At 37.0% G+C, this 17,502-nt stretch overlaps 1 protein-coding gene across 1 annotated transcript in view; it reads right to left on the bottom strand.

Moving 5' to 3' along the window:
- KCNH8 (potassium voltage-gated channel subfamily H member 8) overlaps positions 1–17,502 on the bottom strand; it is a 380,547-nt gene that overhangs the window by 14,024 nt on the left and 349,021 nt on the right. Inside the window, exons 13-15 of the mRNA XM_064575899.1 lie at positions 15,148–15,506; positions 12,288–12,394; positions 9,664–9,740 (exon numbers count right to left, since the gene is read on the bottom strand). Coding sequence (XP_064431969.1) covers positions 9,664–9,740; positions 12,288–12,394; positions 15,148–15,506 — 543 coding nt within the window. The remainder of the gene's footprint in view (positions 1–9,663; positions 9,741–12,287; positions 12,395–15,147; positions 15,507–17,502) is intronic.

Raw genomic sequence — 17,502 nt, 5'->3', positions numbered from 1 at the left:
GGAGTCCCAGGATCAAGTCCTGCATCGGGCTCCTGCTCAGCAGGGAGTCTGCTTCTCCTTCTGACCCTACCCCCCTCATGCTCTCTCTATCTCACTCTCTCTCAAATAAATAAATAAAATCTTAAAAAAAAATAAAACAAGATAAACAATAATGTCTGTTCTGGAAATGTCATCTGTAGGACACTGAGATCATTTGTGGTTGTCTTTAAGAAATTGGGACAAGAGAAGGGGGCAGTGGCAAAGGAAGTTAATCGTGATGATTAAGGGTCTGTATTTCATGTCATATGAGTAAAGTTTCAAGGAAGAGAGAGCATTTAGAGAAGAGGAAAATAGACCACAGAGTGGGGAGGAAGAGAGATATTAGCTACCTTCAAAATTTAAAATATTTTCATTAAAAACAACCATTTATGTAGCTTTTTCTATGCAACTCAAGAGGTATAGAAGTAGAAAATATTAATAAAAGGCTTTACAGAGAGTTACATGAGCTAAATATAGAGAATAGGTTTCTAATAGCTAAACTAATTGAGGAATGAGGTTGGCTGTCATCAGAAGCATTTGGGGATTTTTTTTAGTATTTTTAAATTTATTTTAGAAAGAGAGAGGGAGGGATGGGGAGAGAGAGAGAGCATGACTCGGGGGAGGAGCGTGAGGGAGAGAGAGAATTCTCAAGCAGACTCCCTGCTGAGCACGAGCCCAGCACAGGGCTCCAAGGACCCAAAGATCACGACCTGAGCTGAAATCAAGAGTCAGAAGCTTAACCAATGAAGCCACCCAGGCACCCTACATATGGAGAATTTTTATTTTTATTTTTATTTTTATTTTTTTAAAGATTTTATTTATTTATTTGAGAGACACACAGAGAGAGAACATAAGCAGAGAGAGGGAGAAGCAGACTCCCTGCTGGGCGGGGAGCCCAATGATGTAGGGCTCGATCCCAGGACCCTGAGATCGTGACCTGAGCTGAAAGCAGACGCTTAAGTGACTGAGCCACCCAGGTGCCCCTGGACAATTTTTAAAAGTACAGATACTCAGTGCCAACTCTAGAGGTTCTGAGATTCATTTAGTCTATGCTTGGCCAAAGGAATAGTTATTTTAAAAATATTTATTAATATTAAATATATTTTATATATTAATTTATAAAAATATATATAATCATGCAAAAAATTCTAGAGAATCTGAAAGCACAACTAGGTTTGGGAACTCCTGGTGTAGCTTTTTCTGGGGGCATAGTGAGCTCCTTACTACAGAAAATGTTCAGGCAATATAACTTCTTACTAATCACCTCAGAAATAAAAATCCCATACTGGGAGATAAGCCAAAATAGGTGGCCTCTGTGATATCTCTCAAATTTCAGATTTTATGATTTTACCACATTATGAAAATACAATAATATCAAAGGAGGTTGCTTAAATATTTGTTTCAGAACAATTTTTTTACCCATTATTTATAAAAATTGATTATTTCAAATTCTATCTTATCATATAGTCATATAAGCATAAAAAGGAAGTTTGACTAATTTCGTATTGATCTATGACATTTATTTCTAACTGGGCACAAGTAAATGGGAAGTGTTAGTTCTCATTTATCTAGGTGTCTTATCGTTCTCTAAAAAAGACTGACCATGAGAGACTATGGACTCTGAGAAACAAACTGAGCGTTCTAGAGGGCAGGGAGGTGGGGGGATGGGTTAGCCTGGTGATGGGTATTAAAGAGGGCACGTACTGAATGGAGCACTGGGTGTTATACGCAAACAATGAATCATGGAACACTACATCAAAAACTAATGATGTATGGTGATTAACGTAACATAATAAAATAAAATAAAATAAAACAAAATAAAAAAGACTGAAAAAATCCCCAAACCTTTCCAAGTTCATATATGATTATTTTCTAGTACTGAACATTGACTTACTTGAGATACAGAACATTCTCTGTTATACTTCAGTAAAGTCTGAGTACTTTAACAACAACATTAATAATAACAATAACAATAATAATAATTTTGAGGCAATTCACAGAATTTTTTTGAGATATAATCAAAGTTTACAAGAGTCTTGGGGAAGGGAGAAATGTACAAATGAAAATAACATAAAAGTTTATAAAAGCAAATACTGAATGGCAAGGTTAGAAAGCGGGTGTTAAAGCTCAGAGAAGGGACTTAAGAATTGGCATTCATCATGGAAGAATCAAGAGAATTAATAGGAGATTGGAGGCAGAATCAGAGCCCTTTTGAAAGATGTATGATGTTCGCATTTTTAAAAGGGGGAAATTCATGTATTAGGGGAAGATAAGAAAGAAAAAGTTCCTTGTAATCCCTTCCAACCATAAGATTCTATAAAAAAATTCTAATACTATCTGTAGCTGCTGGATTGGATCAATTATTGAACTTAATTTTCCTACTGATGAATGGAAAGTGGCAGAGGAGTATGTTCTTTTAAAAATTTATCAACTTATGGGCCTCCTGGGTGGTGCAGTTGGTTGGGCGCTAGACTTTTGGTTTTGGCTCAGGTTGTAGTCTCGAAGTCATGGGTCTCATGGTCAAGCCCCTCGTCTGGCTCTGGGCTCAGCATGGAGTCTGCTTAAAACTCTGTCTTCCCCTCCCCCCTGCCTGCACTCTCTCACTTGCTCTCTCTCTCTCTAAAATAAATAAATCTTTAAAAAAATATTTCAACTTACAAATTATTTAGGAAATATGGAGGGGTGGGGAAACACCCATATCCATCTTTTTAAAAAATAACCAGTTATTCTGAAGCTATCAGTTAGTAGCCAATTAATAACTAGCTACCACTAACTGCCTAATTACTAGTAATAAGTAATTAATAACCAATTGTTTAAAATTCATTTTACATTTTCTGTACTTGCTTGAATATACAGTAACTCATTTTACTGAATATTTCCCATTTTTATTCCTAGAATAGATCCACTTTCCAACCAATTCTGCTCCTTGGAGGCTGACATGTATGAACTCCATCAACAGGCTCATTGGCTCTTTGGCTTCTGGTTGGGTTTGGCCATTGTAGAACATCAGCAGATCGAAGAGAGGTAGGAGAGGGAGGTCGGGGTATATGTTCCTCTGGCTGCTTCCCTGCAGGGTTGAGGTGGGCAGAAGGTCACAGAGGGTCCCAACAAAAGATCACAGCTCCTTTCAGGTGGCCTTCTCCACCCACCTTCCTCAGACTCAGTATTGTGTAACCACTCTCTACTCTGACACCTTTAGACCTAGGAGTTGTAGTGAACTTCTGTTGTTATTATCCCACAGTAGGAGGGACAGTAATATCCTTTATGGTTTCCCTACACTCACTAACTTCTTTGTAAATACTCCTTTTATTCAACCCTGCTCAAATTGTCCATTTGGAATGTGGCATTGGTCTTCCTTGAACTCTTACTGATATGTCCATTTAGTCCCTCTACTCAAAATAAGAAGAGGCCTATATATAAGTAATTACAGGCCAGGAGGACAAAAATAGCTAATATCTAAAACCTATATCCATGTTAAATTCACACTTCACAGGATAAATTTTGAGTGGCATATTTTTTTTCTTTTGGGAGATCCTCAGTATTCTTTAGGGTATGTATGTATGTATGTATGTATGTATTATCAGTAAATCTCTCATGAGAGGTACAAATCTACCTATGCATATAGGCTCAAGAACTGAAAATAAGCAAAAAGCATCCTGCAAATCATTAAATAGTTGGGTATATTCCAGTTTAGAAAGCTATGTCCACAAAATGTAGCATTATAATCAATAATACTTATGTTTTAAAATGAAAAATGCAGAATGGTTTGTCAGCAGTTAAATGGATTTTGTTTTTCTATGTCAAAAAGTGAATGTACAGCCTTTTTTTTTATTTTGCTTTTGAGAATTGATGGTCAAGAATGCATATGTGATCATGATGAGGAAGAAAAGAGATTGTACAGTCAGATCTTGGAATGGTCTGGCAATTCTGTCAGTGCATTTTGGTTGAACCAATTGTCAACAAGAAGATATAATAATAACACTAATTCAGAGGACAGAGGACTACCCTCTACCATAAGGTATTACTCATGTAGGTTTCCCTGTGTGAATTATTAATAGAACTCTAAATTTTCATAGCCATTTAGAAAAGTAGTAAAGCAACTCTTAGGTAAGGAGCAACTTCCGTTACTGTGATTCTATTTCTTTGACTTAAGGAGACTTCACTGATCTCATGATACAAATTCGTAGATGTGACCTCAAAATCACAAGAACAAAAGAAAAAATAGATAAGCTGGGTATCACCAAAATTAATACATCTGTGCTTCAAAGAAAAATGTTTAGAAAACAAAAAGGCAACTTCAATAACGGGAGAAGAAAAATGCACATCATACCTTGCATCTAGAATATATACAGAATTCTTACAACTAAGTAACAAAGAGACAACCCAATGTTAAAGTGGGTAAAGGATCCGAATAGACAATTTTCCAAAGAATGAACACATGAGAAGATGCTCAATATTATTAGCTATCAAGGAAATGCAAGTGAAAACCACAATGAAATACCACTTCATATGCTCTAGTATGCTTAAAATAAAAAAGTCTTATAACAAATAAAAAATCATTGGCAAGGAAGTCAAGAGCCTGGAACCTTCATCTACTGAATGTAAAGTGCGACTGCTGCCTTGGGAAGTGGTCTGGCAGTTTCTCAAATGTTTAAATATAGAGTTACCATACGACCCAGCAATTCCACTTAATTGCCCAAGAAAATTAGAACATGTCCACACAAATCTTGTGTGATTGTCTTATGAATGTTCACAGCAACATCATTTATATTAGCTAAAAAGTTGAAACAACATAAACGTCCATCAGCTGATGAATGAATAAGCAAGAAGTGGTATATCCACACAATGGGATATTACTTGGGGATAAAAACAAATACAGTACTCCCATGCCACAACATGGGTGAACCTTGAAAACATTATACTAAGTGGCAAAAGCCAGTCACAGAGGAACATATCGTGTGATTCCATTTATATGAAATGTTCAAAAGAGGCAAATCTATGGGCAGAGGATGTAGATTCATAGGGCTGAGGGTAGGGGAACTTCAGGCATTATGGGTGATTACTGTATGGTATGGAGTTTCTTTGTGGGGTAATAAGATGGTTTAAAATTGATGATGGTGATGAATGCACAACTCTATGAACATACTAAAAGCCTTCAAATTATACACTTTATTTTTTTAATGTTTTTTATAGAGATTTTATTTATTTATTTGCCAGAGAGAGAGAGCACGAGCAGGGGAAGAGGCAGGCAGAGGGAGAAGCAGACTCCTCGCTGAGCGGGGAGCCCGATGCGGGACTCCATCCCAGGACCCTGGGATCATGACCTGAGCTGGAGGCAGATGCTTAACCGACTGAGCCACCCAGGCATCCCCAAATTATACACTTAAATGGATGAATTATATGATATGTTAATTATATCTCAAAAAAGTTGTTTAAAAAAAGAGAGTTAATAAATAGTATGAAAAGACAGGCTTCTCCCTTTAAAAAGTCAATGTAAGTTGTTTCTACAAAGCCCATTTTTTGTTTAGAAATGTTATATACATTTCATTCTTCTGAATATAGTTAAGATTTGGGGTGGATTAAAATGGTCTAATATTAACTGGTTCCTTTGTGTACATACAAAATAAAATGCTAAAAAGTGGCGATCAGAGCATTCCAGCCAAAATGCCCTTTGGTGAACAAGGATGATTTAACAAGCCACCTGCATTCTTTCATTTTGAAATGAATATTTGGCTATGATTTTGTTTCCAGTAAGCTTGTCAGGTTCTTTTCTGCCTAGTTTCATAATCATTTTGCTATTTATATGTTTAGTATAATATCAGGTAATGATTAAGCATTGTTAAAGTGACATACTGGGTGTCTTTGCCCTTACATCTCTAAGTCTTACAGAGCAAGTGTTCTTTACATTAATACAGTGACCCTATCCCATCAAACTATTTAGCTAAAATGCACTAAAATATAAACATTTTGCCCTATCATTTTCTTTCTTTTTTTTTTTTTTAAAGATTTTATTTATTTATTTGACAGGGAGAGAGATAGCGAGAGAGGGAACACAAGCAGGGGGAGTGGGAGAGGGAGAAGCAGGCTTCCTGCTGGGCAAGGAGCCAACGTGACACAGGGCTCAATCCCAGGACCCTGGGATCAGGACCTGAGCCAAAGGCAGACACTTAACAACTGAGCCACCAGGCGCCCCTGCCCTATCATTTTCTATTCTAATTTTATATTGAGTATTTTCATAACAAAAGAGAAGTTTCAGGTAAAAAGTAGTCATTTTCATGATCAAATGTTTCCCGTAAATCCATTCATTTTCATTTTCTCCCCCATAAGCACCGAGACTAATTCTCTCCTACTACTCTGCACTGGGCAGGAGGGAGCAGGGGGTGCTAACTTGAGAGTCGCCTTCTGTTGAACGGAGGTATAACCTTGTATAAGGAGAAAATGAGTATTTGACCCCTTATTAACAGAAGACATCATGCTGGGTGCTTTATATATGGTGTTAAGTCTTTGCAACAATCCTGTATTGCAGATTTTATCATTACCATTTGAGAGAAGAAAAATCTGAACTTAGGGAAGGTGAACACTTTGCTGAAATCAGACAGTTAATTTTATGAATAGAGATCTGAATATTTTTCTTTCTCCAAAGCTTGTTCTCTTTCTCTACTAGTGTGTTTTATGTCTTATGCCCGCTGTGGTGGAGCATGCAGCTTCCCCTTGTCGGCTTCGCCACAGTACTTTCTGAGCCAGCCAGATTTCAGAAATGAGGAAATATTCTAACTCTTACCTACAGACCTTTTCAGAAATGGGGCATTTGACTTACACAGTCCATGGCCCCCACGGTGACAGTTTGTTGTTATTTTTAAACAATTTCCTTAGAATTGCACTCTTTCTTTGTTGCCGTAAAGCAATGGCAATGTTTTCAAAAGCGTTCTAATATTAGCTGCTGCCCTACATCTTTTAAACTCTCTTCACTGTTCTGTGAATGTAGGTTATTACCAACATTATTCCTTTTCTGATTTTTGTTCTGTATTTAGCCAGCTAATTATGAAATCTACACATCAATGAACAATTTCTTTGTATCTTAAATGTTTAAGCAAATATCAGAATGAGGTTGTTGCCATGTTCTCAAACTGGATACAATACTTGACACGGCCCACATATACTCGGGATTGACCTTTTTATTAAAGAGTTACTATTATGCAGTACATCCCATGTTCATTATCAATTCTTCTCTGTTTACTACTAACAAGGAATAGAATAAATGAAGAATAAAGCAATCAAATGATCACATGGGTGAGCAGTAGGACACAAGTGAAATGGAAAAATTAGGCTTGGATTTTAAAAGATAGATTTTTTTTTTTTTGCTACATTATAGGAGATATGAGGAAAAAACAAGTAGGAGGTTGGAAGGAAGATAATTTTACAGTTTGAAACCAATTTGTATTTTCATTCTGCCTGTCAGTGGGTTTTAATGCACCAAAGGGTCAAGACTGTATAAATTAAATTATGTGTAAAGGATAAGATTTTTTTACTTAAGCTTCAACCATGAAGAAATCAGATATTTCCTATAAGGAAAAACTAATTCTTTAGGGAAGAATAATTGGACCATTGGTATTTTAACTTGCCCTTTTTATTTCAATATATGGCAAGATAAAAAGATTTATGTCATCTCACTAGAAAAGCAATCATGAATACCAAATCACACTGGGGAAATATTTTGTTTTTCAAGTGGTTATCTGTTTTAATGTATCTACCACTAGCTCACATTGTCAAAGGAAAATCATACAGTGTGTGGATTTATAGCTGTGACTTGGGAAAATTATGTACATTCGAAAAGGTGAAGATATAAATATATTTCTTTCCCCAGAATAATTACTAACTCCAGTATTTTGAGCTAAAATATTGGTCAGTCAGTTCTTAAAACCATGAAATGATCTCAAATGTGAGGGAAAAGAATTCAAACAGTATTAATGGGTGCTTTTAGCCAAGAACAATATTTGAAAAGAAATTATTCAATAGAAGTTTCTCCAACAAGGTATTTAGTTTGTTTTGTTTGGTTTGGTTTGGTGGATTTTAAACAAGAGGTTATTTAGATAATCCAGTATACGGCCAAGTCCTTGTGATTTAAGGAGTTTCAATCTGGTTAGTTTTCCATCCCTATCTACCTTGTTAGTCTGCCCGCTGGAGCTCTTAAGTCTTGTTAGCAACAATCACACTTCCAGAGAGAGTGGGCGCAGAAGGAGAGATGGTAGTAACTCGTAAATCTTCACTAAACTGAAGACACACAGGTTTAAGAAAAACTAATTATGATTATATGATTTCATTTTTCACATATCTCATCAGTGTCAATAACTGGTTACATTTTGCTAAGATCTCATCAGATAATCTAAAACTTTAGTCCTAGAAAGGGACTGTCTGTGCCTGTCCACCTGTCCTCTCCTTAGGCCAACCCTGAAGGTCATCAAAGACAGGTCCAGGTCTTCCTGCATATTCCTGTCTGAAGAACATTTTGAGTCTCCTCTGCAGCTAGGCCTGCATGAAGAGCTAGGGAGTCAGCGTCTCAGGAACCACCCTCAGTTCCCTTTCCTTGTCTTATGGGGAACAGTTTTGAATGTCCCCAGCAGGATTGAGCCCCAACTGCTTACAGAGTTAATTATCTCATCAGCACACCCTTATTTATGTGCTTTCCTTTCTCATCTGTCTTAGTTCTCTACTCCTTGCTTTCTGGACCACCTCCCAAATAAACTATTTGCACCCAAATTGTTGTCTCAAATCTGTTTTTTTTTAATTAAATTTTTTTGGGAGGGCACCCAAATTAGGACAGTGATTCAGAAATTACCGTCTCTATGTATATGAAATGGCCAGAAGAGACAAAAAGTAGGTAAGTGGGTACCTAGGGCTGGATGTGGGAACAGGGATTAATCATAAATGGCAACGAGAAGTCTCGTCAGGGGGCTGCGGGGGTACGGGGGAGGGAGGTGATAAAAGTGTTCTAAAACTGATATGGTGACAGTTGAACCACTCAATAAAGTTACTAAAAATCATTGAACTGTACACTTGAAATGGGTGAATTTTATGATATGTAAAATATATTTTAATAAAGTTGTTTAAAAAATTACCTGATTTTACATGGATAGATATAAGATCCAGAGAGGTAAAATGCTTAAAATTACACAGCAAAAATATGTCAGGGAAAGGAAGAGCATTTCAGGCCATTTGATTACTCTGAGAAATAGCATTCATCTTTGGATTAATTATCTTGCTTTAACTCATTAAAAATTACATGAAAAAAGTGAAAAAGCACCAGTTACATCAAGTATCAATACATTTATGATGCTAATTAGTATAATTATCATTTATTTAGTGTTTATGCTAAATGATTTGCCTATACTATCTCAATTTCACCATGGGCCATAAGGCAGGCATAATTATTGTCCTCTTCTTATACATGGGGAAATAGAGCATGAGAGAGGGTAAGTAACTTGTGAAAGGTCACATAACTCATATGAGGCTTAGCGGGAATTCATCCATGGTGGTCTGACACCAGAGCACATGCCTGTAATTACTCTATTATACCGCTTTTGCTGGTAACTAGGATTTATAGCTCTTACCATTCCAGCATGACCAAAGAAAAAGAAAGCTCCATACCTCACTGTTGAGTTTATTTATTTGCTGCTTGGTCTCCTCTGCTTTGATAAAGAGAACAGCAGCTCCAGTCTCTGGGTCTGAAAAGTGGAACACACTCAGAATGAGTCTGTTAGCAATAAACCTCATATTTGAGGATTGGGGCAGTTGGAATGGAGAAGGAAGCCTAAGCTACTACCTTTACCTTTTCCTGACGCCTGTGCACTGTAGGTTCTGTCTCCCTGGGATTGGACATGCTTCTAGTAATCCTCTGGATTGTGCCTGATACACTCCTTGAAACTAGGCACACATCATGGTGGGGACTGTGACCACACTAATTGGATGTGTCCACGGCAAATCTTCCTTTCCCCTGAACTTCCCCTTTCCTCACCACCATGTTCCAAGATGGCAGAGTTTCTCTTTTTTGACCATTCTCTAAAAATATATCACAGTCAATGCCTAAACCCTAGAATAGGGGTGTTCTTTGCCTCCTCTTTTTTCCCCAAATATTAATTCCTGTGCCCATGAGAACATTTTCCCACTTCTATTTCAGGTGCTAAACTCCACTGCACGTTTCCTATCTCCTCCCTTGTTGCTCTGAAAGATACTATCTCCCATTTCCTCGTTCTCTTAACTCCACTTTTTCTTTACGTTACTCCTCCAAATACATTTATTTCTGTCAGTGACAAGAGTATAGATGAATCGCTGCTAGCTGGAGTGTAAAGGAATGAATTATATATATATATGAATTGTTGCTAGCTGGAGTGGAAAGGATGAATTGCTGTTAGCTGGAGTGGAAAGGAATATATATATAATTTATATTTATTATTTAAATGTATTTATATAAAATGATATGACCCTCCTAATACCCTAATTCTGGTAAATTATGGGTAAAGAAGTTGTTGTGGAAGAAAAAAGTCACTGAAATCAATCCAAAATGGCAGAGTAGTAGTAGAAGCTCATTTTGCAAAGAATTTTGCAAAGTTAATCTATTAATTCAATGAATGACTGGAGAACATATACAATAGGCTAAATCTCCTTTAGAGGAGAGAGCAATGAAAAAAATATATATAATTGACCCTCATGGAGCTTAGAGTCTAGCTGGGAAAAGAGAAAACAATTAGGCAATAGATTTGGATTTCACACTAAGGGCACCAGGAAGCCATCTCAGGGTTTTAAGCATAGGATCAGAGTTATAAGAATAAATTTGTATTTTTAAAAATTTACTCCGTATGGAGAGCAGAACCACAGAAGAGACTTTGGTAGCAATGCATGCAAGAGATGGATGTGGCAAAGAAAAGTATGGCGGCAGTAAGGATACAAAGTCTTAGAATTGAGGGTTTAGGAGATAGAGTCAAGAAAATTTGTTGCTTGAATGCATGAGTGTAGGATTGGATGTTGGGAAAAGGGGAAGAGGAGGCTAAGGAGGTGGTGGGACCAGAAATAGGTGGATGGACATGGTGAGGCTCTGTGTATCATCTCCAGGTCTAGGTTAGTCAATAAGGAAAACTTACAATTGGAACCTACCATCAGCTTTCATAGCAGATACATAAGTGTGACTATAACTATGATTTCTGTGCCTCTTTCCCCAGAGTAACATCAACACAGGGAAGTCAACTGAATGAATGAATCAGGATTGTCAACTGACATCTGCACCCCTTCTTTCCCTGTCTTCCTTTCCTCTGCTCACTCCCCCACCTTCCCCAGAGACTTACAAGGACCCTTCCACTTCTCTAGAAGATGATAAGTACCAGGAAGTGGGATTGTTGATTGAGATGGAATACTGGTATTCTACCAAAAGGAGACACACCCAGGACTGTACATTCAAAATTTTTTATTGGGTTTGGCTTTGTTCATGGACGTATTCACTAACCGGTAATAGATCCTGACAGAGCTGAGTGGGAAGGGGAGGACAGAGTTGGCAGGGGACGGCTAGCCTTTCATCTGGTAGTTTGCTGGTAAATTGTTTGGGATAGCCTATGCTTGCTCATTATTCTCTCTTTATTAACTACAGGTGTGTCTTCTTTAGAATTTACTTGTCATTTCTGGCCTTCATTATGTTGATATATTCCTTTTAATGGGCAATGAACTCAAGAAGGCAAGGGAGAGAGAGGAGGCTGGGTTAGGTTTGCGGGTACCCTTACATTAATTCACCATCACTAGAGGGTAGTGCTTCACATAGGTCTCCATCATTTCCAACCTTCTTACATCCTTCTGAAGTTGTTTATCCTCTGACAAAATGCATGTACATAATCTCTCATCAATAATTTGGTTAAAAATAACCAATATTCCTACAGTGTACAACCAACACAGCTTTTCCTCTGGGTAATGTTGTTTTTGTGGATTAGTCTGCATTTGTAATCAGAAAACAAGGTCACCTTCTAATGAATAGCAGAAATTTGAGTCTCCTGACAGACAATTTACCTTGGTTGGTAAATGGCAGAACATCTAGCTTGGAGGAACAATTACAAATTATATCTTAATAACTTGGAGATGGCACAAACTCAAGTTGAATTGTTCCATGGCATTGGTAAAATTCTATCATAGAAAATATTCAGAGAATGGGAAGGCAAAAAAGTGCCTATGCTAAACATTACAAGTTAAAAAGGTATATCACCCTTTGATAGAAGGCTAAATATAGAGCTTACCTCCTAGAGGAGGGGAAACTCTGGGCTCTGGCCTGATGCGTTCAGAGCCAAACTCAAAAGTCTGGCTTTCCTCACTGCTGTTTCCATCTTCAATTCCATCAACAATCCTGTTTAAAATAAAGGGCATTGGTTAGTTGTGCATTTATATTTATGGGTTCCAGTATTTCTTTTTTTAAAAAATATTTTTTTAATTTATTTTAGACAGAGTGAGTGCACATGGAGGCGTGTGGTGGAAGAGGGAGAGAGAGAATCCCAAGCTGACTCCCCACTGAGTAAGGAGCCTGACTCAGGGCTCGATCTCATGACCCTGAGATCATGCCCTGAGCCAAAACCACGAGTCAGACACTTAACCAAAACCACCAAGGCACCCTGGATTCTAGTATTTCTAGAAGACTTAAAAATACTGTCTTAATTTCTAAATTCTACATATTCTAAAGCTATGCTATCCATTATGGTAGCCATTAGGCTTATATGGCTACTGAGCACCTGAAATGTGGCTCAGGCAAATTTAGATATGCTGTAAGAATAAAATGCACATTGGATTTCGAAGATTTGAGTAAAAAAATGGAAATAGTTTTATTAGTAAATTTTTAATATTATTTACATTTGAAATTATATTATTTGGGGCATACTGAGTCAAATAAAATATATCATTAAAATTAAATTTCAGGTGGTGCCTGGGTGGCTCAGTCGTTAAGCGTCTGCCTTTGGCTCAGGTCATGATCCCAGGGTCCTCGGATCGAGTCCCTCATCGGGCTCCCTGCTCAGCAGGAAGCCTGCTTCTCCCTCTCCCACTCCCTTTGCTTGTGTTCCTTCTCTTGCTGTGTCTGTCTCTGTCAAATAAATAAATAAAATCTTTAAAAAAATTAAATTTCACTTTATTTATTTTTTGCTTTTTAAAAATGTGGCTACTAGAAAATTTAAAATTACATTTGCACTAGGTGTTATATGCAAACAATCATGGAACACTACATCAAAAACTAATGATGTAATGTATAGTGATTAACATAACATAATAAAATAAAAAGAAAGAAAAAAGAATAGAGAAATGGAGAGAACAAAGAGAGATCATGAGAGAGAAAATGAAGAAAGAATGAGAATGAGCAAGAGTGAGCAGATGAAAAGCAAATGGGAGAGAATGTTAACAAATTGTCTAGCTGAGCAATTGTTATTGGGATTTCTTTGTGCTGTTCTTATCATTTTTCTGTAAGTTTGAATTGCAAAATAAAATCATCCCTCAGTAAAAAAAAAATTACATTTTTGGCTCACAATTTTAGCTCATATTATATTTCCGTTGGATAGAAATACTATAGAATTTAGAATCTTATTTATTCTAGGATTCAAAGCCTTAAGCTACAGAAGTCCTCTTATCTGAATTCATATTAAATCACCACTCTATCTAGAATTAAAATGTTTTAATCTAATGATTATAGCATCACATTAAATAACTTTGATGACACCTTTACTCTGAACCTGGACAAAACCAAGAGTTAAAGAATTACATATAAATGACTATTAAGACTGGCTAGTCTTCTTTCCTTGCTAAATAATGTCTAATCCACTCATTATTTAAAAAATATTATGTCTATTATAGATAATTTAAACATAAAAGTAACAAAAATTAGAAAATAAAAATCACTTGTAATCCACCACTACTGTTAGCATTTTGATGTATGTTCTCAAAATCTTTTTATAAGCATAGGATCAATTGTATATAAACCTTTCTTTTCCATCTCTGATATATTTTCCCCTATTTAAAATTTATTGTCTTTCTTCTTATTAAAAATTTAGGAAGGAGACAAATAAGGCAACGTTTTCAAATTACCATCCTCAACTGAATTCCTGAACCTTTAATGTCCACCTACTTTTCACTAAGTCTGTTTTGCTTATTTTTAAAAATATTCTCTCTAAATGGATAAATTGTATCCTTCAAATGACTAGTTAAATATATTGACAAATATCACTTGCTTTACAAGTAGAAAAACAAAATTTGAATCCAGATTTCCAATCTTAATCTCTGAGATTTTGGACAAAATAGTTCACTTCTTATATCTTCGTAGCACAGATAATATGAACTACCTTCCAGGACTCCTGAATTCCTGAGGAGACTAAATGCAATAGTGAATGTGGAATTACCTAGCAGAGAACATGGCACATAGGAAGCGTTCCATTTTTTTTTCTTGCTTCTACTTATTACTCAGCTATGATGTGATTTTCTACTATTGTTTGTATTCACCATAGACTACTCCTTTCACATTATCTGCGTCAGGATTTTTCACTCTCTCAATCACCTCTAGTTAATCCTAAAGTGAATTTTTAAAATTAAGAGTAGAGCCACTCCATGTTACATAGAGAAGAGGCCAGAAATAAAACCAGGCTTCAGTTGTCCACAATGATGAAGAAAATAATATTGAAAATGAACATCAACACTTCATTTCCTTTATGATTTTAACTTATTGTTCCATAAAACATTTGGTAAGATCAGGCATTGAGGGAATCACATCGATGGGCCTTGTTCTATCTTTTATTTTCACTTAAATCTATAAATTATAAAACTACAATGTAGAAATACACACTTCTAATAATAGGTAGAGCTAAATGGATGAAAGGAGTAGAGAAGGACTTCTGAATATTTAATGGACCCTTTTGAGAATACAACTAACACTAATTATTCTCATACTGTACACACCTCCATGTAGAAGCAAAAATTGCACACAAAATTCAGGAAAGTTGAAGAAGCCTGGCTAGGAACCTGCGTGGTTGAGAGGCCCAGGAGGCTGGATAATTTACTAGCTAGGTACTAGTTTGGACAAAAGGCAGCCTTTTTCACTAGGAAAGAATTGCATGATGTGATTCTTACCTTGGACTGAGGTCTGGGGGTCCAGCACTATTCAAAGCTGACAGTTGCAATTTCAAGTTTCTCTCTTTCCTTTTAGCCTGGTTACGGGGGTCAGTTTCCTGTTTGTTTTGGGGGGAAGGTGAACTGGAGATTCTGCTAGGTGAGTGAAACGGCACAGTGCCCGAGGCCAACTGCTTCAAGCTTAGGCCTAGATAGCTTTTATTGCTTCCAACCTTCTTGCTGCGTGCAGAGGATGTTCCCCTTGTGTAGATGGGAGAGAGGGAGGCTGTCTCCTCCTCCTCTCCCTCCTCCTCCTCCTCTTCATCTTCCACAATGGATGGGAGTCTTTTGTTGATGCTGCCATTTCCCTTGGGCTCTGACTAAATCAGTGGATAACATAGATTAGTACAGATCACGAAGACTGCTTGAGAGGTTGATCATTCATGCTGGTGGGCCCATCTAAGCAAAATCAAATCCTTTAGAAACTTACTTCTCAGTAAAACTTAAGACTTTGCAGATTTTGCTATTATTTATTCAGGGGTTCAGTGTCTCCCCATTTGTGATATTCCCCAGGTTTACCCTCTTTGCTATCCTGGTGTCAGCCTGTTAATGCCTCTCTTGGTCTTTTTAAATTGTCTTGGTGGGGAGCTGTGTGAAACATGTGTTTTACCTGGTTTGCATCCAGATTTTACTCAGCCTGTCATCTGTAATAGTATATGGTGACATGCTCTTAGGACATTTTCAGTTTTACAGGAAGGTCTTAGGCCTTGTTATTGTAAAGTCATAGGGTCTTTAGTGGAACTTTATGTGCAGATCAACCAGAAAAATGTTATCTTTGAGAATAAAAATCTTTCCTATTTTGGATAACATAGATGGAGTAAGATCAGCAGCATCTGCAGCTACTCTGCTTCCTGTTATTTTTATTCTCAGATGTCAGTTGGCAGGAAATGGAGCAAACCATTTGGTCTGCTCCCCTTGAGAACCTTGGGAAGGGAAGGAGAAGTCTTGCTAAACCCATCTTAGACTCTTGGCTGGAGTCACTCAAACTTTTGGGCTAAAAAAAAGCAAGGGAGAGGATGGGTAAAGGCAATGGAGGTAATGATGGAGAGGCAGGGCAGAAAGGACAGTAAAGGCTAAGTGAGTGGCCTGCAATGGAGTCACTACCAGAATGGGTGTTACTTGCTCTGCCCCAAATGTGGGTTCCCCACTCCAAAGGTCATTCATTTTTTTGTGGCTCATTCTCTTTTGAGGATACAATTGCTTCTACCTGCTCATCAATAATTTCTAAGAGAAATAAGACAACAAATTGAACAGATCTAAGAGTGCTATTTAAATCTCATGAGCTGTCATGGTTATTCCTTCATCTTAATAAACAGTTGGTTTATTGGTATATATTTATTTTCCTGTAACAGTTATAATGATAGATACAACAACAAAAAATGAACTTGAACCTGTGGTGACTTTACAGGCAATAGTCTGAATCATTCAGTTTAGGCCAACCTAAGCAAAATAGTTAGTTTACTCATGAAGCTTTCTTGTATTTTAATCGTAATGGCTCAAAATTTCTTGAGGAAATGGCATTAGACTCATCTTTCCAACTAGATATGATTATTTTAATTAATGGTGAAGCCATTAGTTCTTTATTGGGATAGTCATGGTTTGGCTTTTATTTGTTTTTGCTTTTCACAGCATTTTAAAGTTCTGTGCTTATAACAAAAGTTGGACCCACGTGGAACTGCGGGGGAACATTTGTTTGGTAGCAACGTAGAACAGAAAAATTAGTTCACCCAGTTAAAGACACAACAGGGCAAACTTATCAAAGAAATGAAAAACAATGAGTGAATTCTTTTAATTGGACTTCTGTTTACATTTGTATTGGCAATTTAATCATTCCTTTGGTTCAAGGAGGCTCTGCTGGCCCTAAAAGAATTCTCCGACTAATAATCTATAGTGTTTGTACTTCTACAAGCTTGTTTAAATTTCATACTTCCATTTTATCATGGAGACTTGGAACCTTGGGCAAGTTGCTTAGATATTGACTCTTGTGATCAAGGCAGCCAACAGTACTTACACGAAGAATTAACTATTCCTCCTAACATTATTGCAGAGAGGAGCCAAATGTATTAGATTATTAAACACCTAGTCCCACATGCAGCCTCTATGCAAGAGTGCTGGTTACTTTCTTCAGGCCATCTACACAGAAACGCTTGCTTCCCTTGTGTAGCTGGATTCACCCATGTATACACTGCCATAAAATTCGACCACAGATTTCCCCCTTCTCTTCTGACCCACTCTTTCATTTTCCCCTGACAAATGCTTCTATGAGGGCAATGAGGTTTTTATCCCCATAGTCAAAAGAATCTTTAATTTAGCTCA

Source organism: Mirounga angustirostris, unplaced genomic scaffold, assembly GCF_029215605.1.
Source record: "Mirounga angustirostris isolate CCGP_5_RB_7025 unplaced genomic scaffold, mMirAng1.0.hap1 SCAF_1, whole genome shotgun sequence".
NCBI classification, from domain to species: domain Eukaryota; kingdom Metazoa; phylum Chordata; class Mammalia; order Carnivora; family Phocidae; genus Mirounga; species Mirounga angustirostris.
This window is presented reverse-complemented; position numbering and strand designations above follow the sequence as displayed.